This window comes from Trachurus trachurus (genome assembly GCF_905171665.1).
Source record: "Trachurus trachurus genome assembly, chromosome: 21".
Taxonomy (NCBI): domain Eukaryota; kingdom Metazoa; phylum Chordata; class Actinopteri; order Carangiformes; family Carangidae; genus Trachurus; species Trachurus trachurus.
Genome location: NC_139899.1, coordinates 34030928 through 34054792, shown reverse-complemented (window position 1 = coordinate 34054792; position 23865 = coordinate 34030928). Strand labels below are relative to the sequence as shown.

The 23865-nt window shown below is 42.6% G+C and overlaps 1 protein-coding gene across 1 annotated transcript; it reads right to left on the bottom strand.

Annotated features, from left to right (window-relative positions):
• Nucleotides 1-757: 757 nt before the first annotated feature.
• lmln (leishmanolysin-like (metallopeptidase M8 family)) lies at nucleotides 758-18641 on the bottom strand (the record flags this gene model as incomplete). Its single annotated transcript, XM_083996391.1, has 16 exons — nucleotides 18314-18641; nucleotides 14487-14593; nucleotides 13716-13746; nucleotides 13488-13570; nucleotides 12829-12946; nucleotides 11645-11823; nucleotides 9424-9529; nucleotides 9235-9329; nucleotides 8423-8540; nucleotides 7710-7817; nucleotides 7436-7623; nucleotides 5590-5722; nucleotides 4725-4884; nucleotides 3311-3441; nucleotides 1740-1950; nucleotides 758-858 (listed from the first exon to the last, which is right to left on the bottom strand). Exons 1-16 carry the CDS (start codon nucleotides 18422-18424, stop codon nucleotides 758-760), a joined length of 1980 nt encoding a protein of 659 aa, XP_083852517.1. The 5' UTR covers nucleotides 18425-18641.
• Nucleotides 18642-23865: the final 5224 nt, after the last annotated feature.

Sequence of the window (23865 nt, the reverse complement as noted above, 5' to 3'; positions counted from 1 at the left end):
CACTTTACATCCTCAATTAACATGTTAAAAGCCTGGTGTCAGAACGTTTTCTGGTCTCAACCGATAGTTTCTACCCCCGCACACACTCTGAGGGGGTTTAACTCTACCGTTTTACTGTTATTAGGTTAAAACTCTGGCCAATTAGGGCGCGGAAACGTAGAGTGACAGGTCCGAGCAGCTCCGTGGACAGCTGCTTCGAGGCCAGTGGGTAAATCCAACATGGCGCTGTTCAGGCCGCCATATTGAGTCACAAAAACGACTCCCCAAAACCACGGGGGGACGTCACGGACGCTACGGCCATTCTCTTTACAGTCTATGGTCCAGACCTCCTGATTGGGTCCAGATTATGGGATGTTTGAACTCAGAGGCCCCACCAGACCAAGTTCTTGCTGCAGGAGGCCGAGACGTCTCAGAGGAGGGAGGGGACGTTTGTCCTCGTGTCATTTGTGAAAGGAACGGAGAGAAGAAGAGGAAGAAGAAGAAGAAGAATGAAGGAGTGGAGGTCCTGAGGAATGATGGAGGAAGAAGAGGAAACAAAGAACAAGAGAAGAAGAAGAAGAAGAAGAAGAAGAAGAAGAAGAAGAAGAAGAAGAAGAAGAAGAGGAGAAGAGAAGTCTGCAGCTCAGAGACCGAGCTGAGTTTAGGACAGAGACGTGTCCAGCTACCTTAGTGTGTGTGTGTGTGTGTGTGTGTGTGTGTGTGTGTGTGTGTGTGTGTGTGTGTGTGTGTGTGTGTGTGTGTGTGTGTGTGTGTGTGATCAGCTGCAGTGGCACAGCAGCAGTCCGGCCACCAGGGGGAGCAGGTTGAGCAGCAGCAGCCACAGAGTGACGGCCAGACCTGGAGAACTGGAGCACGGGTCTGAAACACACACACACACACACACACACATGGATAAACACAGTAAAAACTCTGAGCTTAGCAAGCAGGATTTCTCCCGTGGTTATGCTACATTTTTACCTTAAAAGAATAGTTCACCCAAAATTTAAATTTCACTCATTATCTCCTCCCCCTCATGTGGACTAAGGGCTGGGAGAAGTTTCAGAGTCCTCCGTGGCTTCTCTGAGTTACAGGGGGTCTCGGCGTAGCAGTGCATGTCCATATGACGGTTGTAAATGGATACCAACTGTCTTCGTAACAAAAAGACACACCAAAAAACATCCAAATACCTCCATGCTGCTCGTATGTAATGTCCGTCTTGTATTGAAGCCCCGAAATGTGAAATTGTCCCGAAAAAAATTAAATAAGTCTATATTTCAAGCTTGTTTGTAGTGGAAGCTTCTCGAAGCTCCTCTTCCCGGTTCGTCAAATTTGGACAAAACAAGCTTGAAATATAGACTTTTTTAATTTTTTTCGGGGCAATTTCTTATGTTGGGGCTTCAATACAAGAGGGACATTACATACGAGCAGCATGGAGGTATTTGGATGTTTTTTGTTGTGTCTTTTTGTTATGAAGACAGTTGGTATCCATTTGCAACCGTCATATGGACATGCACTGCTACGCCGAGACCCCCTGTAACTCAGAGAAGCCATGGAGGACTCTGAAACTTCTCCCAGCCCTTAGTCCACATGAGGGGGAGGAGATAATGAGTGCAATTTCAATTCTGGGTGAACTATCCCTTTAAGTTGCAGTGGATGGTATTTCCATGACGTCACAGATTTTGTATTTCGATGGCGTCCACCCAGTAAAAACAATCCCCACTACACCACTGGAGCTTAGCTTTAGCTCTCTCTTCACTGACCAATGGGGTTGCTCCGGGAGGCGTTGACGGGGGGCAGCTGGTGGGGGAGGGGGCAGTCGTCACAGAAGTCGGTGCAGGCGGGGCAGACGAGGACGCCGTTGTAAACCCAGTCGTTGACGCGCACGCTGACGCTGAGCAGCTGGCCTTTACGCACACACAGGAAGGAGCGGTCCTGAACGAACACCGTCAGGCCCTGAGACGAGCACCACACCTGGGGGGGGGAGGGGGGGTCACAGGGGGGTTACAGGGCTTTATTCATCAATTATTGATTGAAACTTATTTATCGATCAATTGACCTATGGCTAAGCCCCGCCCCCAAATGCGATGAGCCAATCACAGTGCACATAGCTAGCCCATACACTGGGACATTCTCTGCCTCCACGTCCATTGAAATGCATTGCAGTTAGTCGGTTTTCATTCGTTTTTATATGTTTTTCGTGACATTTTAAGTTTAAAATGGTCAAACGGTGTTCATGTGGTACATGCAACTCCCACACTAGGTATCCCGAGAGGCCACGGGGGGGATTTTTTTACCTTTTCCCAAACCACATCTCAACCGAGAGAAGTGTCTGCTCTGGATAAAGTTATGCAGTAGACCACAACACCAACTAAACCTGGATAAACTTAACAAGGATGTCTACATCTGTTCTAAGTTAAGTCAACAACGTATCTGAGGCAACATATTGTCACTCTGCTAGACATGTTTAGATGTTAAAGATGTTAAAGTTATCTTTAAAGCAGTACTAAAGAACTTTCAGTTTTGGTTGAGTTTGGCGGCGCCTGTGGACCAAAGCGGTAGTGTTTTGCCTGAAGGAAGACTCCATTTCCCATGAACACTAGCGTGAAGCCCTGTAAATATCCTGCATTAAAATTAACAGAAGACATCAAAACTAAGTTTCTGTTTCCAGTGGATCATTTCAAAGTGAAAACACAAACATAATCCATTGCTAAAGTGAGAGCCGGGTTCCTACCATGCTCCTAAAGCTGCTTAGTGCCAGAGAAAGAGATACAGACCCCCTCAGACCACGACAGAGGTGTCATTCAACCTGTTGTAAGTCGATGTATCATCACAAAAGTTATGAAAATATTTTATGAAGGTTGAAAAGTTACTTAGTGCTGCTTTAATAACATTAGCCTAACCTTTCTAGCTACCATGCCCTATACCTACAGTAAAAATGGCATACATAAAATAAAAAGAGGAGTAAAGCAATATATTAAGCGGCAAATATAAGCATAGAAGATGTTCAATCAATCCCACATAGTTTAAAACACACACAGCCAGTATCACAACTAAGCATAAAGTCCGCTAGCTTAATGCTAACTTATAATGTAAAACTCCATAGACAGGCTAACAACCGACAGCCATAGCAGTAAAGCTAAGTGAAGTTTTGGTGACTTCCAGATGATATTTAATCTTTCTGTCTCCAAAAAATCATCAATTGCCTCCTGTGAAATGTCTCTACTGTGACAGCTGTTGCCATAGCAACTGTCACCGAATGTTGACTGTTTGTCCCAGTGAGTGGAGGGGGCGGGGCTTAGCCAGAGGTCAACTGACTGACTGACTGCAGCACCTTGTAGCAGCCGGAGCCCCAGTCGGGGTAGGTCATCTTCCTGGTGCATTGCTCCATGACGAAGGCCGACTTCTGGTACAGACACACCGAGTCTGGTCCGTACTGCTCCGCGCCGTAGTTCCTCCACCAGTCTACACACATACATGCACGCACGCACGCACGCACACACACGCACACACACGCACACACACACACACACACACACACACAGAGCCCTATAAAATCTGTTTTATTTTTTCCCAAATTCTGTTTTTTTCCATTATAATATTTTGGAATTCCATTTTTCACCTTTTACTCTTATTTTACTAACAAAAACAGTGTTTCTTTTATGTTAATGACTAAAATGTACACAAATTACTAACCCTAACCCAGATTTGCTTCTGTCTGTGCAATTTTCCCCGACAAACATTCCTCTTCCACACGAAAACAGCATTTCAGCCAAATTATGTCAAATTCCACAATATTCCGCATTAAAAACAGATTCCGTTTTAATTGGCCAATTCCACGATTTAGGGGCCGTCCATACGAACCCGGGTATTTTTGAAACCGTGTGTTTGGCCTTTCGTCCACACGTAACTGCAGTTGTGAGCTCCTGAAACCGGAGTTTTTTGTAACCAGAGTCCAGGGTGAACTTTTTCGAAAACTCCGGTTTCAGCTTCATGTGTGGACAGGAAAACCGCACATTTTTCACAAAGCCCCGCCCCCCTTAGTTAGTGGACTGAATGGACTATTATGGCTACTGTGAATATCAATAATCACTAAACATGCAGACACTAATACAAAACCGCGTGGTCACCATATGTAAACATAATGTTGATATGGAGAAAATCGGCTTTTATCAAATAGTAAATTGCGGTCACTTCCCCACTGTTTTGCTTCCTCCCGTCCTGTAGCTACATTAGTTTTCAATGAAGCCTTTCAGAATCAATCAGTGCATCGATGGATTATCGTTATGATGTGTGTATCTGTGTATTTTCGTATCTGTCATAAACAAGAGATTACAGGTGGGGTGTGTTAGTAGCGCGGACTCGTCTCGCGGTGCCGGTCAGTTTGAGCTGTTTGAGCCTCCACCCTCTCTGTACAAGTTACAGCTGCTTTCCTGTTGGAGTGATATCGCCACCTGCTGCTTTGGAATGTGCATGACATTGTTTGAGGCGGATTTTGCAGTTTCATGTGGACGGAGATTTTTTTTGGTGTGGATGGATGGGGATTTTTTTTTTAAAACTGGGGCCCAAAAAGTTCGGTTTCCCGTGTTCGTGTGGACGAGGCCTTAGTGGTCGTGGAAATCATAGGGTCCTACACACACAACAGAGTTTTGTGAGGCCACTTTTGACCTTTGACGTCCAAATTCTGACCAGATGACACTATTACTATGGGCTGTGGCTGTCTGACCTCTGGTTGACCTCTGACCCACCTGGCTGGTTCTCCGACACCCTGCAGTACGAGTTCCTCTGATACTCTCCACTCAGGTGCCAGCTGAACTCCTGACTGAAGGGACAGAAGTCTGCGATCTCCACGGCGCCGCCGAAGAACGACACCTGGTCGGCCTCCACGTCAGGGATCGCCTCGAAGTACTGACACACACACGCGCACACACACACACACACACACACACACACACACACACACACACACAGTATATTAACATTCATTTTATGGGAATGGCTCGTGGCTACGTCATCACATTCTAAAACATCACTTCTGTGTCCAATCGCAGGATATTCAGTATAGAAACAACAGGCAGAGCCGGGTCAAAAACACCGCGGGAGATGAACATAACGTGGGACGAAAGTAACAAAGCGATTTTCTCCGAGCACATACAAGTCTGATGTCTAACTTTGTCAGCATGTACATCTTGTATAACAGAACTGCAAAACATCTTGAGGTTACGTCTGACTTTGACCGAGTTACATTCAAGAAGCAGCTGTTTTCAATGACTGAAAGTGAATTCACTCGGTGATTTATTTCAATCGATCACCGTTTCAGGTGTCATAGACGTAACAACGTAACGGAGGTAAACGTTAGTTAGCTAGTAGCTAAGCGCTAAACGTTAGCTCATATAACGTCTCTATGATTGTGTGTGTGTGTGTTTTGGGGGGGCAGCAATGAAGAACATGCATTGCTGTATACGTTAGCAGCAGGGGTTGGACACGGAAGTGATTTGTGACGTCACACTAAGCCATTCCCATAGATAGCACCTTGGTTTCTAATGTTTCATAGACTGTGTGTGTGTGTGTGTGTGTGTGTGTGTGTGTGTGTGTGTCTGAGTGTGTGTGTACCTGGTACTCCAGTGGCAGCTGCTGTGGATACTTCTGCAGGTTGCACACGGCCACGGCCAGCTGGTCCTGTCTGCAGGTCAGCTGCAGAGGAGACGCTCGCACCGTGTCACAGTACGGAGTCACCGCGTGTCGCCTAGGCAACGACAACATCAACATCAACATCATCATCATCATCATCATCATCATCATCATCATCATCATCATCAATATCAACAGCAACACAAACAGCAGAAACAGCTGCTCAGGCCAAACTCTGTAAAACCAGATGAGACTGATGAGCTCCACTGTCAACACTCAAGAAGAGGAAGAGGAAGAAGATGAAGTGGAATAAGTAGAAAAGAGGAAGAAGAAAAAGAGGAATAAAAAGAAGAAGAACAAGAAGGAGTGGAATAAGTACAAAAGGAATAAATAGAGTAAGAAGAAAAAGAGGAGGAAGACGAAAAGAAAGAAGATGAAGAGGAATAATAATAAAAAGAGGAATAAGGGGAAGAGCAATAAGAAGAGGAAGAAACAGAAGAATAAAAGGAGGAATAATAAGAAAAAGAGGAATAAAATAATAAAAAGAAGTGGAATAAGTAGAAAAGGAATAAGAAGAAAAAGAAAAAAGAGGAAGATGAAAAGAAAGAAGATGAAGAGGAATAATAAGAAAAAGAGGAATAAAAAGAAAAAAGGAGGAATATAAGAAGAAAAAGAGGAATAAGAGCAATGAGAAGAGGAAGAAATAGAAGAATAAGAAGATGAATAATAAGAAAAAGAGGAATAAAAAGAAGAAGAAGAAGTGGAATAAGTAGAAAAAGAATAAAAATAAAAAAGTGATAAGAAAAAGAGGAATAAAACAGAGGAAGAAGAAGAATAAAAAGAGGTATAAGAAGAAGAGCAATAAAGAAGAATAAGAAGATGAATAATAATAAGAAAAAGAGGAATTAGAAAAAAGAAGAAGAGGAATACGTAGAAAAGGAATAAGAAGTAGAGTAAAAGAAAAAGAGGAATAAAAACAAGACGAAGCAGAAGAAGAAAAGAGGAAGAAGAAGAAAAAGAAAAAAGAGGAATAAAAAGAAGAAGAAGTGGAATATGTAGAAAAGGAATAAGAAGAAGAGTAAGAAGAAAAACAGGAATGAAGAAGAATAAGAAAAAGAGGAATAAGAAGAAAAGGAGTAAGAAGAAGAGCAAGAATAAAAAGAGGAATAAGGAGAAGAAAAAGAAAAAAGAGGAATAAAAAGAAAGAAGAAGATGAAGAGGAATAAGTAGAAACGGAATAAGAAGACAAAGATGAAGAAGTGGAATAATAAGAGGATAAGGAGGAGAGGGTTCCTACAGCTTAAGCCAAGTTAAATTTAAGACTTTTTAAGACTTTTTTAAAGCCACTTGAAATGAAATTTAAGACCGACTTCATAATAAACACAAATGCAGAAAAAAGAAGAAAAAAACCCACATCAATTACATCATAGGGTTAGGGACAAGTTTACCCACTTTCCTATGTGATCCAAGGTAAAGTGACTGCTACATGAACATTGGATTGTGTCTCTTTCCAGCTCCTTTCAAAATAAATGCATAAAAAGTCCGAAAAAAAAAACAAAAAAAAACACTGACTCGGGAGCTGGTGACGGTGAGAAATTTAGCGTTGACGGCCGCCACTAACTTCTCTATGTCAGAATGCTACCAATTATTTTGAGATTTGAGACTAATTACAACCATAAAATACCACTTACCAAATGTTAACATATTTAAGACTTTTGAAAAATTGATTTAAGACATTTTAATGGCAATTAAGGCCTTGTTTTTAGATTAATGAATTCAATCTTTTAAGACTTTTTTTCCTGGATCTCCGGTCCGGTCCGGGTCTCACCTCTGCCTCTGCCGGTCCATCCAGAACTTGCAGCTCTTCATGACGAAGTCGCAGCCGAGGCCGCGGCCCCAGTCCAGCCGCTGGGCCTGGCCGTAGTCGGCCCGGTACCAGCCGCTGTCCTCCATGATGGCCAGAGTCAGCCGCGAGAAGACCCGGTTCTGGGTGTGGGAGCCCGTCATGGCCTCGTTCTGAGAGAGAGAGGCAGAGACAGATGTTCTGAGGAGAAGGCCCAAACATCTGGACCGGTTATTATTGATCTGTGATTGGTCGTTACCTCCAGCAGCCTCTTCTCCCAGTGGTTCAGCTCGGTGCCGGTCCCGCCCTGGTTCTCCAGCTCCATGCCCTCCAGGATGGGGCAGTTGAAGTGTCTCCTCGCCTCCTCCTGCACACACACACAAAAACTAGAACTAACTAAAACCTCCAGGTACCAACGGTAAACTAAGGTAAAGTAAAGTAGAGTCAGATAACAGCAGCTTAGTTGTAGTTTTCTTGTCGATGTCTAAAGCTGCAGGAAGAAAACGACTTGGAGTACGACCCACAGCTAGATAAGAGTGAATGGAACCTAATGAGGACTGATGGGAATATTATGGGATGGATGCAGCTAAAAGGGAACAAGTTCATCTTCAGAGGTCTGAGAGAGGCTTTCTCCTAAAACCTGGAAAACTACAACTATTTCATAGCTGTAGGGGCCAGTGCTCGGCGCGATTGCCCCGTGGCCCTGATAAGATTAAATAAAAACTACAACTAAAGGCCCTTTCACACCGACCGCGAATGTGCGGACCAGCGGGATCAAACTTTGACGTCAGTCACGCGACGAGCGGCCAAAACGGCTGAAAATCTTTGCCGTTTTGGAAGCTGTCTTGTCTGAGGCCCACCCTCGAGGGTTTTTGACACTTTGGAAGCTTTTGGTGTGAACGCACAGTGAGACTAAATAAAAACTACAACTAAGACTAAATAAAACTAAGTGCACTGCTGAGCCGTTCTCACCACCACTCGAGGAGTGACGAGGACGTGGACCTGGTGTCGCACCATCACCCCCCCCCTGATGTCCCACAGCCGGCTGACGCTCCGGATCACCGCCTCGCTCCACTGGTACAGGCCCAGGCTACACACACACACACACACACACACACACACACACACACACACACACACACACACACACACACACACACACACACACACACACACACACACACACACACACACACACACACACACACACACACACACACACACACACACACACACACACACAGTCAGAGAGAGAAACAGATCCAAGATGGCAAAGAGGAATAAGACAACAAAAAAGAGGAAGAAGTGGAATAAGTAGAAAAGGAATAAGAAGAATTATATAAGGTTATAAATTATAAGAAGAAAAAGAGGAATAAGATGGCAAAAAAGAAAAAGAAAAAATAGGAAGTAGAAGAGAGAGAAGAAGAAGAGAAATAATAAGAAAAAGAGGAATACATAGAAGAGGAGGAATAAGAACAAAAAAAGAAGTAGAAAAAGAGGAATAAGAAAAAGAAGTGGAATAAGTAGAAAAGGAATAAGAAGAAGATGATGATGATGATGATGATGATGATGATAAAGAAGAAGAGGAATAATAAGAGAAAGAGGAATAAATAGAAGAGGAGGAATAAGAACAAGAAGAACAAAAAAGAGGAAGAGGTAGAAAAATAATTTAAAGAGGGAGAAAAAATAGGAATAAGTAGAAAAGGAATAAGAAGATGAAGAAGAAGAAAAAGAAGAGGAATAATAATAAGAAAAAGAGAGGAATAAAAAGAAGAAGCGCTCACCTCTCGTTGAAGGCGGGCAGGCCGCTGGCGAAGCGAGGAGTCAGAGGTTTACCGTCGTCGTCGTGGTAGAAGGCAAAGAGGCCGGCGGAGAAACCCTGAGGAGGAGAGAGGCAGCGTCAGTGTGTGTGTGTGTGTGTGTGTGTGTGTGTGTGTGGACAGCAGGTCGAAGGTTAAAGGTGTGCTACTGACCAGAGCGTGGATGATCTCGTGTTTGACGGTGGAGAGCATCCCCTCGAACTCCTGAGGCTGAGAGGAGATCATGGCCGGACACAGGTTGGCATAGCCGGCTATCGGCCTGAACACACACACACAGAGAGATAGATACACACACACACACACACACACACACACACACACACACAGATCTTATTGTGCTGGTGTGGTTTCATCGATCAACAACAACAACAGCAAACAGTTTGTTATAATTAGCGTTGAGTTTCATCAGCGACACCTGAGCAGTCTCACCTGTCTCTGTCTGTCTTCACCTCTGACTTCTGTCATTTACATAGAAGATTTAAAGGGACAACCAGGAGTTTCTCCATCAGCAGAACGAAAAATTCCGCGACAATAAAAAAGTCTCATATTATTGTGGATGAATCTACGTTACCACTTGTTAATGGTCCATTTTAGATAAATCTATGGTTTTGTCTCTATGGTTATTTTGTTATTATTAGTGGTGGTGGAAATGCTGGGCGAGCCGACCAGCGTTTCTTTACTTTCGGTTTCGTGGCGAGTCATGAGAATAACGCCGCCGAATCTCCGTTTATGGTGGGAACTACGACGGTATGTGATCGTCTTCCAACCTCTGACTTTAATTCTTGATGAATGAAAACATGAGTCTGTCTTGCACCGGTCAAAGAATTTCACGCTGCGGAGGCTCATAAATGTAGTGAGGAAACACCTCGCTTTTACAAAACTCCTCGTTGTCCCTTTAAGAGTGTAGCCCCTTCACAATAAAAGCCTAGTTTTGCTCACAGACCTTTCTTGGCTGGGCCGACAAACGAGCCAGAACGTCTTTAAAGAGACATTGTGTAGGAATTCCTCCATCTAGCGTTGTGGTTGTAGATCTCAAGCAACTCAGTCGTATTTTTCATGCTGCATTCAGGTGAAATTGGGCAGACGGCAGACGGACGACAGCCGCTGCAGGTAACGGCATAAACAAGCCTCTATGTAAACAAGTGGTCCGTCAGCACGAGGCAAAACAATACACGTGACGATATGTTGTCATGGCGATGTGGTATTGTTTTACCGTCTTTCTCTGGACTTCTGTGACTAAAATGACATCTGGTTTGTTAGCGACGGCCGTCTGCCCGACTGCAGGTGAATGCAGCATCAGTGTAACGCTCCGTTCCTCCTCGCTGCGTTACCGCGGTGACTTTTCACAGACGCCACCTCCACCTGAGCCGACAGCTCCACGGGCCACGTAAAAACTACTTTTTTCAGCGAATATCTTAGTTACAATACGATTCGCTAGCTGGAGTAGTTTCATGTTGTGTCCCATAACGGAGGGGACGGGGGGTTTAACAGATGACGTCCTGACGTTAGCTTTGCTGCTGCTGTTAGCACACTCCCCATCCAGGAGCTGCTCCTGTCTCTGCTGCTGCTACAGGTAGACAACCCGGTCCGACCTGCGGGTGTTGAACACCGGACCCGACGTGGAAGCACAGACTAGGCTTTTAACTAGCGATGACTCTAAACCCGGATGAAAGCAGTCGTCTTCGCCGTAATCGCCGCAAACGGCAACTACGTTTCGACATATATGTTTTGATATGAGCGTTAGCTGCTGTTAGCCACTGCCTGTAGCTCAGCTAGTTAGCTTCATTGATAAACAAACGTAATACGTAGCGGTCTTGTTGCTAAGGTATCTCCGCTGCCAATCCGCTGGTGGAAAAGGGCTAATTACAAAAACGTTCTCACAGAAATTGGTCCATGTCTAAATATAAATACATTGACATGTGATTTTGTTGTTATTCTTTTTTTCTTTTTTTGCCAGTGCTTTAAAGCAACAATGCTTGGGGATATGTGGTCTTTTATATATGTGAAAAGAAAATATTGTACTGTAAGATAGTAACGTTCATATAATTCTTTATTTTATAAAATATCTACAAGAAAAAGAAGAATTCCCGCACACATAGCCAACTTGCAGGATTTATTATGCAACGTTTCGGTACTAGATCGAATCGTCCTACACTGTATCGAATCGGATCGAATCGGTCTGTAATAAAAGGATATCGTTTTTGAATCGAATCGTAATCTCATAATTCATAATTCTCATAACTCGTAATTCATCTGTGTATCCAGATTCATATCGAATCGTTTATCACAGGGAGATGTGCAACCCTTCTCGGCAGTTGTGTTTTATTTTGAAAGCTCGGCGGTCGGTTGTGTTGTGTTGTGGGCGGAGCCTCACCTGTCGAGCTCCGCCTCCAGCTGGCAGTACGCGGCGTAGGCCACGATGTTCTCCTGTCCGCAGCGCTCCGTGGTGATGCCGCTGACGTACAGCACGAAGTCCGACCCCTCCACGCCGGCGCCGTCCGGGGGCCCCGAGGGGCCGCACGACTTCCCGGTCTCACTGCACACCTTACATTGCTGCACCACACACACACACAGGACACACACACACACACAGGACACACACAGGACACACACTCTGATTAACTAACAATAGACCTTAATGAGATTAAATCTCCGTCTCCACCCCTCCCCCCTCTCCTTCACCTGGCTATGATGTAACTTTAACATTAACAGGACCATGTTGTGTGACAGTGACCACAACACATTCAGCAATATGGAATTAGAAATGTCTGATGGAAACAGTAAGATTAGATTAAACATCATGAATATGGATAAAAAGTTAAAACAGTCGATCTCATCAGATTTTCTCTTGATCGATACAAAGTTTATGCGACCGTGGGCCTCAGATAGTCGGTTACAGATGAAGGATGGACTTCGAGGGTTCCTACACATTTGAAATTTCCAAATTCCAGACTTTTTCCAGACCCTAATTTTCCAGACTTCTCGGCACAAAAATTCTAAATAATTTGTGACATTTTATGTACGGTAAATAGATGTGCATAATCTAAAGAAATCATGCAATCAATCATTTGTTTTCATTATTCTGAAGGTGAATGCCATGTCATGTCACCCAAAAAATTCTAGGAGATTATAGCTCGGTACAATAGTGCAAACAAAATAATTAACGCAAATAACTTCAGACGAGACCAAACCCAGATAAGTATTAAGATAAATATATTTCCATACAATAGTTTCTATTTTCCATACATTTCCAGACCTGGGAATCTATTAAATCAAATTCCATAAATTTCCATACTTGTGTAGGAACCCTGGACGTCCTTCTGTTTTATGATTTAGTACAAAAATGAATGGAAACATCTTAAACTACAAGAATATGATCACATAACAGCTCATGATGTCATTACACACGGCTTTTTATTGGATTTAAAGGTCTGAGATGGAAACGCTCTTGAATCTGCGTTTTTCACATTTATATTTTCATTGATACTTAGATAATTCGATCGACAGGTGGATGGAAACATGGTTAGTGTGTGTGTGCGTGTAGTAGCGGCTCCTGACCTGCAGGTGGTGCTGTGGGACGACCACGGGGCCGCACCGGGTGACGTCAGCACAGGCGCCCTGACAGTAGCGGTGGGGGTCATCTCTCTTCCTCAGGTACTGGTTGGTGGCGCATTGTCTGACATCACACAGAAACAACCAGGTCACCAAGGCAACCGAGGCGGCCATGTTTGAGAGGCGACAACTTTTAAACTTCTAACGCTAAAGTTTGAACCCAGGAGAGAAACTACTGAGCTGCACATTCACCACGCTATGAGATAATAACACAACGTTACCACACAGAGTTGTTTTAGAGGGAAATTCAGAGACTGTTTGATGAAAAACTGTCCCTGAAGGCAACGTGCATCAGTGGTTTTGCATGAATTTCCCTCTAAAACAACTCTGTCTGGTAACGTTGTGTTATTATCTCATAGCGTGGTGAATGTGCAGCTCACAACTTGTCCACCAGAGCGTTGTGGAGTTGTTGGATTGTGTATTTGATGAGTTTGATGATGAGGGAAACCAAGAAATCCCATAATGAGCCTCCGTAGCGTAGCTCTGAGCAGCTCACGGCTCTGCTCCACTGTTCTAAAAATAGCTTGCACCGACAATTAAAGGTAACGAACCTACTGCTATGACTGTAGGGATTATGGTGATGGAACTATCCCTTTAACACTCACCTGCTGAGCAGCACAGGCCCCACCCTCCTCCTCACACTGAAGGTCCTCTGCAGGTAGTCGATGGCCTGAGGGAACAGTTTATCCTGGACACACACACACACACACACACACACACACACACACACACACACACACACACACACAGATATATATATATATATATTAATATTTTAATTATTTCCATTCCTCTATCTGAAGCAGCGGTGACCAGCAGGTGTTTGTTCTCACCTTCACCAGCCTCCTCTTGTCGGCAGGAAGCCTGAAACACACAGAGAGAGAGAGGTTCAGCTGAGACCAAGGTTACTATCGTTAACGACAACGAACGAAATGACGAAAACTAGAATTGAAAAAACATTTTGCGTTAACTGAAATAAATAAAAACTATAATCAAATGAAAAAACGATAACTAACTGAAACTGTATTGTGTGTTTACAAAACTAACTAAAACGTACTGAAATTATAGATAAAATCCCCTTAGTTTCCGTCTTTGTCAATTTCATATTGATATGCTACTTGATGTTAAATACAATACAACATGTGAGCTAGGCTACTGTACTGTAAGCCTGTTGTTACTTTACTGTAGCTACTGGTATGTAAAAACACTGCAGGAACTAAACACATTTGTTAAATGGTTTATTACACAATACTTGCTGTGATCTTTTTGAATCCTTCAACTAACAAATAACCCAAAGTATGAAAAAACTAAAACTAATAAAAACTAAACTAAAACTAAGCGTTTAGAAAAAAATTAAAACGAACTAAAACTAGCAAACCCGCTCTAAAAACTAATTAAAACTAACTGAATTAGAGAAAAAGAAGTCAAAACTAAATAAAACTAAACTATAATTAAAAATCCCAAAACTATTTTAACCTTGGCTCAGACACTGACTGAACACACACACACACACAGACAGAGTTACAGCTGGTGTGTGTGTGTGTGTGTGTGTGTGTGTGTGTGTGTGTGTGTGTGTGTGTGTGTGAGAGTTACTGGTCACTTACTGGTCAACGCTGTAGTCGTAGATGATCTTGATCTTCAGCTGCAGGTCGTCAGGAGGAGAACTCCTCTTGGTCAGACGCTCAGGCCTCAGGTAAACATGATGGACCACCTGGAGGAGGAGGAGGAGGAGGAGGAGGAGGAGGAGGAGGAGGAGGAGGAGAGCCAACAAGCCAATAACAATAGTAATTATATATATACATTAAAGCAGAAGTAAGTGGTCCGGTCGTTTTGGCTAATGCTGCGTTCCAGGCAGGCTTTTGAAATCGTAAATTACAGCTTCAAGTCACAACTTACGACTTTGTAGCGTTCCAGGCAACCCACTCGTGTTTTTCCGACCTGTTTTACCGGTGAAAGTCACTATAACGGCCACTCGTAACTTCTGACCCGTGAAGTCGTACCAGATCGAACTGGTACCACTTCACGGTCGGAAAAATACGAGTTTCCTTGAACGCACCATAACAGTCCTCGTCGCTACGTCACCACATTCACGGCGTCCCTTGGCTGCACACACAGCCCTGCATGCCGTTCTCTCTCCTCATTGGATAAAAACTGTAGGATACGATAAATGTTTTCTCCTGGGCTCAGAGCAGAGCAGAGTGACTGACAGACCCGTGTTTCGGTCCAAACACTCTATAGAAGTGATTGCTGTCGGAAGATATAACTATTTAAGACTTATATTAACACAAATATATCACTCACTTCTGCTTTAACTGCTCAAAACTCTGGTCATAACATACAGTCACTACGCACTCCGTTCACGGCAGCTTACATTTTATTTTGCACCACAACCAACACTGCCTATTTGTTGTACATTTATATTGCATGTTATATGCTATTTTGTATAGGTTGTTCTTTTTATTCTCATTCTATAAAATCTATCTATCTATCTATCTATCTATCTATCTATCTATCTATCTATCTATCTATCTATCTATCTATCCAAGTAAAATGTATGGAGGCTAAGAACATATTTGTTCAGATATATTACACATTTAAAAAAGGTCAATTACCTGTGACAGATATAATAATATTATTATATATTTCTTTATTTCGGACTCTGGTCCATAGCAAAAACACAACACAAGACATAAGACAGAGACAATAAAAAAGCTAAAACATAGAAATAGAAATTTACACCACTGATATCAAAAATAGAATTACTATAAAGTTAAAAAGAGACAACTGTACCAGTGATTATTATTAATAATAATACAGTGAACACGAAGAGATTGAGAGAATGAAAACAGCTACAAGAGTAACCTGAAGCGTTTTGTTTACAAAATGAGGCTTTTACTTTGAAGGACTCTTCCCGGAAGTGTTGCTTCCGCTGTTGCTAGGGGAAACAACACCGGGCTAACGGTGATAAACGTGATAAAACTACATCAATAACACCGTCTTTTAAACATTTAACGTGTGTAACGTGACCCGGTCGGTCCCCGGTCACCGTCGGTAAACACCGGTCACACCGGCACCGACCCACGGTGACGTAACGTGACGTGTTAGCCTGTTAGCTCGCATGCTAACTGTACAACAACAGCCGTGCTGCGTTCAAGACAACTTGGAAGTCGGGGAAAACGAGCTCTGAGTTGTAAAAAATTAATTGAACGGCGTCAAATTATTTAATATAATACATCCATGCGTCAAACTCGGAAATTACAGGTCGGAAACTCGGGTATCATCACTTTTTTTTTTAACAACTTTATTATTGCTTTACAAAATACATAAACAGTGCATAAAACCATATGATGAGCATCATATTAATAACAATTGGATAACAAATAGACGTGACAATAAAATAAATACATAGCCTACATAAATGGAAATAAATAATAGTGAAAAAATAATAATAATAATAAAAAGGAGAAGAAAAAAAGTAAGACACACCAGGGGATATGAGCAAAGGAAATTAAATTGAATTGAATTAAAGATATTAAAGTGGGAGCACAGATTTATAGTTTTGATAGCTTTCTTGTTATTAGCAGAGGAAACTGACTTGAAATACACCTCCAGTTCTTTCATGAAAACACAAAAAGTGGGTTTTACTTCAGTAAATTTACACTTGATTGATTGATTGATTGATTGATTGATTGATTGATTGATTTATTCGTCCATTCCACAAAACATTAACATACACAAACAAGTCAAAATTTCATAATCAATATGGGCGAAAGGGCAAGGCAGAAGCAAAGCTTATTAATGCCTACCCTATTTACAAGAAGAAAAACTGCAATAACAAAACAAAATTTGTAGGAAAATTACACTCGAAGAGAGTAAGTAAGGTGAACAGTATCAAAACGAAACAAACAGAACCTCCATTTGGTTATAATAATTTTCTTACTTTATGTTAGTGTTAAATATTTATTCAATACATTGATTTTAAACATTCTTTTAAATTGGGTAATAGTTGTACATGATTTTAATTCATTGTCAAGGCTATTCCATAATTTTACTCCAATAACAGAAATGCATTTGGCTTTAGAACACTTAAAATATTCTTTTTCAGCTGGAGCATCACTCTTTATAAATCCAAAAAGGACATTTTGCCAGAGGAGCTCAAAATCACAGCAGATATTATCTAAAATGAATCTACAAATATCTTGCCACAGTTCACATTTCCATGGGGTATCATCATATCAGAGCTCCGACTTTCCGACTTGACTTCACGACAGCATCAAAACATGGCAGTCCTCGTCTTAAACGGTTAGAATTTAGACATTTTAAGTCATTTGTTGAGGTTTGAGTGCATATGTTTGTGTATTATTGCAGTAGCCTGTATGAAATACATTTATATTTAGCTGTGATTGTTGTATGGTGTTAAATTGTGGTCCTCGTATGTGACGGAAATAACGTTTAACTGTTATCAAGGCTAAAAAAAAAAAAAAAAGGATACCTGAAGGAAATTATTAAATTGGCATATTGTGGCTCATAGCTGAATACGAAAAATTACTCTTGTAGCTGTTTTCATTCTCTCAATCTCTTCGTGTTCACTGTATTACATGTCTTTTTTAACAACAATAACTTATATTATTATTTTTAATATTCTTATATCTGTCAGAGATAATTGACAGTTTTTAAATGTGTAATATAACTGAACAAATATGTTCGTACAGGGTATATAGGCCTACAGGAATCTTGAAGTTAATTTTAAAACCTTTTTAAGACTTTTTCAAGACCTTCTCAATATTTTTTAACACCTCACCACCACTTCAAGCTGTAACCATTTACATCAATGACACTTTTAACGTAATAACACCTTTAGTTTGTGATAAAGACTGTAGACCACTATGAAAGAACAGAATTCAAAATAGGCTGGGATAATAAATCAAAGGCAACGTTTATCAAAAAACAAAACAATAAAACATTTCTCCACTCCAAAAAACAAAAACAACAATCTTCTTTTCTTTTTTATGTACCGGTTCATCTTTGGTTTTTAATAAAATGAATAAATTCACACACTTTTACAATGTTTTTTAGGACTCAAACTCTTGGACAGCTACTTCAGACAAAAAATACCTTCATAATTTAAGACTTTATAAAGTCCTGAAAAGACTTTTTAATACTTTTTAAGGGTCTTAATTTTCCCAAAATTGATTTATCACCTTTGATTGAATACTTTTCAAGACCCCGCGGATACCCTGTCGTAGCTCGTTTTTTTCCCCCGACTTCCGAGTTGTCTTGAACGCAGCATGATTAGCTCGCATGCTAACAGATGCTAACTGTACAACAACCGTCGTGGTTAAATCTGGTTTAACGGATAATAACGGTTAGCGGTTAGCGGCTAACTTAGCGGTTAGCGGTTAGCGGCTAGCGGCTAGCGGCTCAGTCTCACCTCCTCTGGTCCGGGGGCTCGGTGGCGGCAGGGCCCGGGGTGGCAGCTCGTCAGCGCGGCCAGCAGCGACAGGACGGCGGCCACGGACCACGGCTTCCCCCCCGGCCCCATCCTCCTCCTCCTCCGTCCGGACCCGCAGTCAACAGAACCACCGGGTCATTCATCGCTCAACGGCGGAATCACAACATGTCCGCATCCCGCAACAAATACCACCGGAGCTCAGGAGAGACGACACCGACCGGCCGGTGGAGGGACAGAGAGACGGTAGGTCGGGTGATGAGCGGCGGACAGCGGCGGCAGCAGCTCCCGGTGTCGGTGTTGTCGGTTCCTCCGGGGGTCAGCTGACAGAGCTACCGGCAGCAGCAGCAGCACGGAGATCGTCTCTGAGCGGGAGGACTCACTCAGAGGAAGATGTGAGGAACCATTGTAGTAGTCAAGAGGTACAACGGACCAAAGATCGTCTCAGAGCGAGATGACTCACTCTGGTTGTTCAAAGGTAATCCAATCCGATCGGATTTTGGATAATGGATCGGATCAAATCTTGAAAATGGGTTGTTTCAAAACCAGAAACGGATTCTGAGAGCGGATTAGATCACGTAATCCAGTCTTGGTTTTGATCTGGATCAAACCCTCAGTTTGTGTTGTTCAAAACTTTTCAGTAGGATCGGGAACATTTTGATCCAAAAAATCTGGATTATTCTGATCCCAGCAGTTGGGTGGATTCAGGGGGGATTTCAAGAACAAAATGTGATTTAAATTAAATTCAAACTGGTCAAATAAACAATATTAATAATATATATACATTTATTGATTTACATTTTGCACCTAATTTTAAACCACAACAGTGATTAGTAAATAATGTTAACTTTTGAATATTCTACAACTGAAAAACTTTTCCCCAACTACTTTTCCCCAAACTGAATTTAAAGGGATAGTTCACCCTAGAATGATATTTCGCTCATTATCTACTCCCCCTCATGTTGACTAAGGGCTGGAAGAATTGTCAGAGTCCACCGTCCCTTCTCTGAGTTACAGGGGGTCTCGGCGTAGCAGTGCATTTCAATGCAACGGTTGCAAAGGGACACCGGAGCTCTTCGTAAAAAAAACACACACAAAAAAACATCCAAATACCTCCATGATGCTCGTATGTAATGTCCGTCTTGTGCTGAAGCCCCAAATTGCGTAATTGTCCCGAAAAAAATTAAATAAGGCTTGTTTGTAGCGGAAGCTTCTCGAAGCTCCTCTTCCTGGTCCGTCCAAATCTCGCGTGATTTGCGCCGGCGTCAGTGCGGTTACTGCAAATCACGCAGTAAATAAACAGTAAATAAACACATTGAGTGAATAAACAGTAAATAAACACACTTGAGTGACCCATGCTGCTGTTCTGCCTGTTGTTTACAGACCTTCATTGTGATGCACAGTCCCATCTAGAGCATCATTATCCGGATTTGGTAATCTTGAAAATTTGGATTTGGATCAGACTGATCCAATCCAACTTTGCATCGAACAACTGGGATAAAAATAAAACAGATTATGTGATCCTGGATAGCAAAAAAGGGGATTTCAAAATCTGGATAATTTTTATCCAGATTAACCCTTTTGAACAACTGGGCCTGCAGAGCTCTGCACCGCGGCCAGTTTGACACCAGGGGGCGTGTTTGTGTTAAAACCTCAGTGAGCAGCTCTGTATCAATGGTGACTGTAAGTTCACAGGACGATTTACAGTTCAATAGCTACATTTCTTCTTCTTTTTTTAATTTATAAAGCACATTTAAAGGTGTACAGAAAAGAAGATTGAATTTGAGCCCACTCTGGATCATAAAATTAATGTAATAACTCATATTTCAGACGATGTAGGCCAAACTTTGTGCAAAATTCTATTTTTGAGTAAATCCGGGATGAAAGTGTTTGTTTTTTTTTGCATTGGATAATGCAGGCGCACGGATTATACGTCAGCCTGCTCCCCGGACTACAGATCTGGTGTCCCACAAAAACTACGTCACCAACTGACACTTTTTTTTTTTTTTTTTTTTTTTTTTTTTTTCAATAAATCTTTATTGACAGAAATATAATCAATACAAAGGCAGTTATTATTAATGTATCTTCAAACAAACAATTGAACAGCAGCCAGGGGGTAGGCTTTTACATAAATACAGAGAATAAAGAGCACAAATCATAAGTTTTCATAGCTTTCTTATTATTCGAGTCACAGATACTTTGCATGTACAGTTCCGTTTCCCTTTGGAATGCCACAAAACAGGGTTTAGAGTGACTAAATTTAGCTTTGTGTATGTGATATTTTCCTAATATTATTATCAAGTTTATGACATACAGTTCTTTCTGTTTCTTACTTTTGACATCGTGGACACCAAAAAGTACCTTGTTCCAATCTAAAGAAAAATCTGAGTCAATCTTCAAGGTGATGTAACGCATTACTTCTTTCCAGTAGGTGGCAGTATAGTTACAGTTCCAAAACAGGTGCATCACAGTTTCAGGCTCAGACTCACACAGAGAACAATTCACACATAAATCTTTCTTAAATTTTAACAAATAATGTTTGGCAGGGTAATATCTATGAATTAGTTTGTAAGACACTTCTCTCACTTTATTTGTAATTAGGTATTTGTATGGAAGGTTCCATATTTGGATCCAGTTCAGTCCATGAACAATATTAGACCAGTACTGAACAACAGATGGAGTCATGGTAATATCAGTTTGAAACAGTGATCTTATTATATAATTCCTTTTTTTAGTATTAACAGAAAAACACATATGCCCCACTGGTGTTAGTATGGGATCTAAAGGAGGACAAACTGGTTTACCAGCACCTCTTAATAGAGTTAATGTAGTGGGTCTGAATAGCCACATATAGTTTATTACTTTAACAGACACCCCCTCTTTTTCATTTGAATATTTGAACCTTTATTTGAAACTTTATAAACTCAGTTTTGCAGAAAGCATTACCACTTTGCGCCAATAGATGGTGCTCTAACACCAGTGGGTCCAGCAAATAGTTTCTGCTCTGCTTTGCTCTGCGCATGTGCAGAGAATAAACCTGCTGAGCAGTAGTAGCATGAGCTAACAGCTCTCGTGTCCTGTGTTTGGATCCACAGATAAACTGTTAGCACCGTAACTCAGCCGCTCAGTGCCCGCCGCCTGAGTGGCTCATGCTGCCGGTCCAGAGACCCCTAGCTCTGGCGCCGGTAACATTTGGGGGCTCGGTCCGGGATGAGTTAGCGTTCCTGCCGGTGAAGTGAGTGTCGCGACGACGTGAAACGGTGCCCAAAGCTTCAGGGAAGGCTGCTGCAGTCCAGAGCGTCATCCAGAGAGCGGAAGTCACCAGAGTAACGCCACAATGGCCACTGTCACCCCACGGCGGATGCTGATCTTCAAGATCCAGAAGAGTCTTTCATATTTGAATGCAGACCAGCTTTTGGCAATCGTGAGTTCAATAGACGATGGCAGCATAACTCACCACATTAAAGACTTGAGTGAACCAGAACTGTATGACCTGATTGTGGACTACCTCAGGAGTGAGAAATTAAGTGCTATGGAAGATGAGGGCATGACTCAACTCCTTATCCTAAATGACTTGCTGAGTGACCTGCTGGCCACAGACCCGGGTGAAAGTGAAGCTAGCCGGACTGCGCAGGAGACAGGACAGCCAGGGGAGGATCCATCACCCCATGAGGAGCAGCTATCCACTTCACCTCATTCTGAGTATCAAGACACAGTCACACAATCCACAACAACCACACACAGCCACAACATTCCCACACAGCCCTTGCAGATGAACAAAGACATTCATCCCCTTTTACCTCCACCACTGGACAAAGAGACACACACTACCAGCCCCTCACACAACAGAGACATTCATACACGTCCAGCATCTTCGGGAGGAGGCGGTGGACTGCCGGCGAGGAACTGTGGCACTTCCGCTGTCACCGGGGCTTTCGCCACGGGGGTTGGTGGTTCTCCCCGTGGTGGAGTGGGCCTGTCGTCCAGCATGGGAGACCAGGTATTGAGGGTGAATGACTTTGCCGCTCTGCTCCCACGCAGAGAATTTAAGCTACATGGTGGACAAATCTCAGATGTTGGGTCAGACATGTCTTATGGTAACCTTTGTAAACAAATAGAAGATGGTATACAGGAAGGGTTCACCGAGTCTGAGGTAATACGCACTGTAATGAAAATCTTAAAACCTGGTGCATTCAGAGAAATGTTAACAAACAAAAGTGATTTAACTGTTGATGAGCTAAAGCGGTTTCTCCGTGCACATATCAGGGACAAAAGCAGCACTGAACTTTTTCAAGAGTTAAGTAATGCTAAACAACAAGACAAAGAGGGTCCTCAGCAATTTCTGTACAGAATGATGGGTTTAAAGCAGCGTGTTTTGTTTGAGTCACAACAGCCTGGTACAGAGTTTAGCTATGACAGAAAGCTTGTTCAGGGTACCTTTCTCCACACTCTGTATCAAGGTCTGAATGAAAAAAATAACCATGTTCGTTATGATCTCAAACCTCTTCTCACAGACTTGCAGGTTAGTGATGACTTTCTTTTGGACCAAATCACCAAGTCCACCAGTGAGGAGACAGAGAGACTCAGACGCCTTGGCACAGTAGCTAAAAACCGACCAGTGACTGTGAGCCCAGCTCAGCTTGACTGTAGTGACTCAACTAAGCAGACTAGAGTTGACACTGAGTTACAGGCTAACCGTGCCGCTATTCAAGAACTGACTGCACAGGTGTCCACCCTGACCAAACAACTGGCTCAAGTGGTGAGGCCTGCTGACACTACCACCCCTGTGAACACACACTCAGCCACAGCCCAGCCACTGCCACCAACACCTGAAGCCCGTGGCAGATGCAGCAACTGTGTTCAGCAGGGCAAGATGAGTTGCCCTCACTGCTTCGTATGTGGCCAAGCTGGACATCGGGCGGTCGGCTGTCTTCAAAGGAGGACGTCGGGAAACGGGATGAGGTCACTGGAGAGGGGCAGCCAGTGACCGTGACAGCTAAGGAATCAGCCCAACCCATCCACTCTAAAACAGCCAGTCCTGTAACAATAAAAACACAATGTCAACCACCAACAAAGAAATGCTTAGCACAGCTCATAGGAAAGCGATGTATGGTCTCATGTGCTATTAATGGTGTCCCTCTTCAGATGTTGCTCGACTCAGGGGCTCAAGTGACGATGGTGGGGAGAGGCTGGATGGAAGAAGCACTCCCCCATGTCCAAATCCAGCCACTTGAATCCCTCCCTCTCGATGAGCCGCTGGTGATTTCTGCAGCAAATGGCACAGATGTTCCCTTTGATGGATGGGCAGAGGTTGAACTCCAAATCGGTAACAAACACTGTGGACATGTCACCATTCAAGTGCCAATGCTAATCAGCCAGAACTGTCTCAACTGTCCTCTCTTAGGCAGCAATGTTTTAGTTGAGATAATCAAAGAACAGAGAAGTGAGGTTGATATTTCTGCTTTATTAAAAGAAACACTAAGCATAAATGACAGTGCTGTAGAAGCCCTTGTTTCTGTTTGCCAGATGTTGAC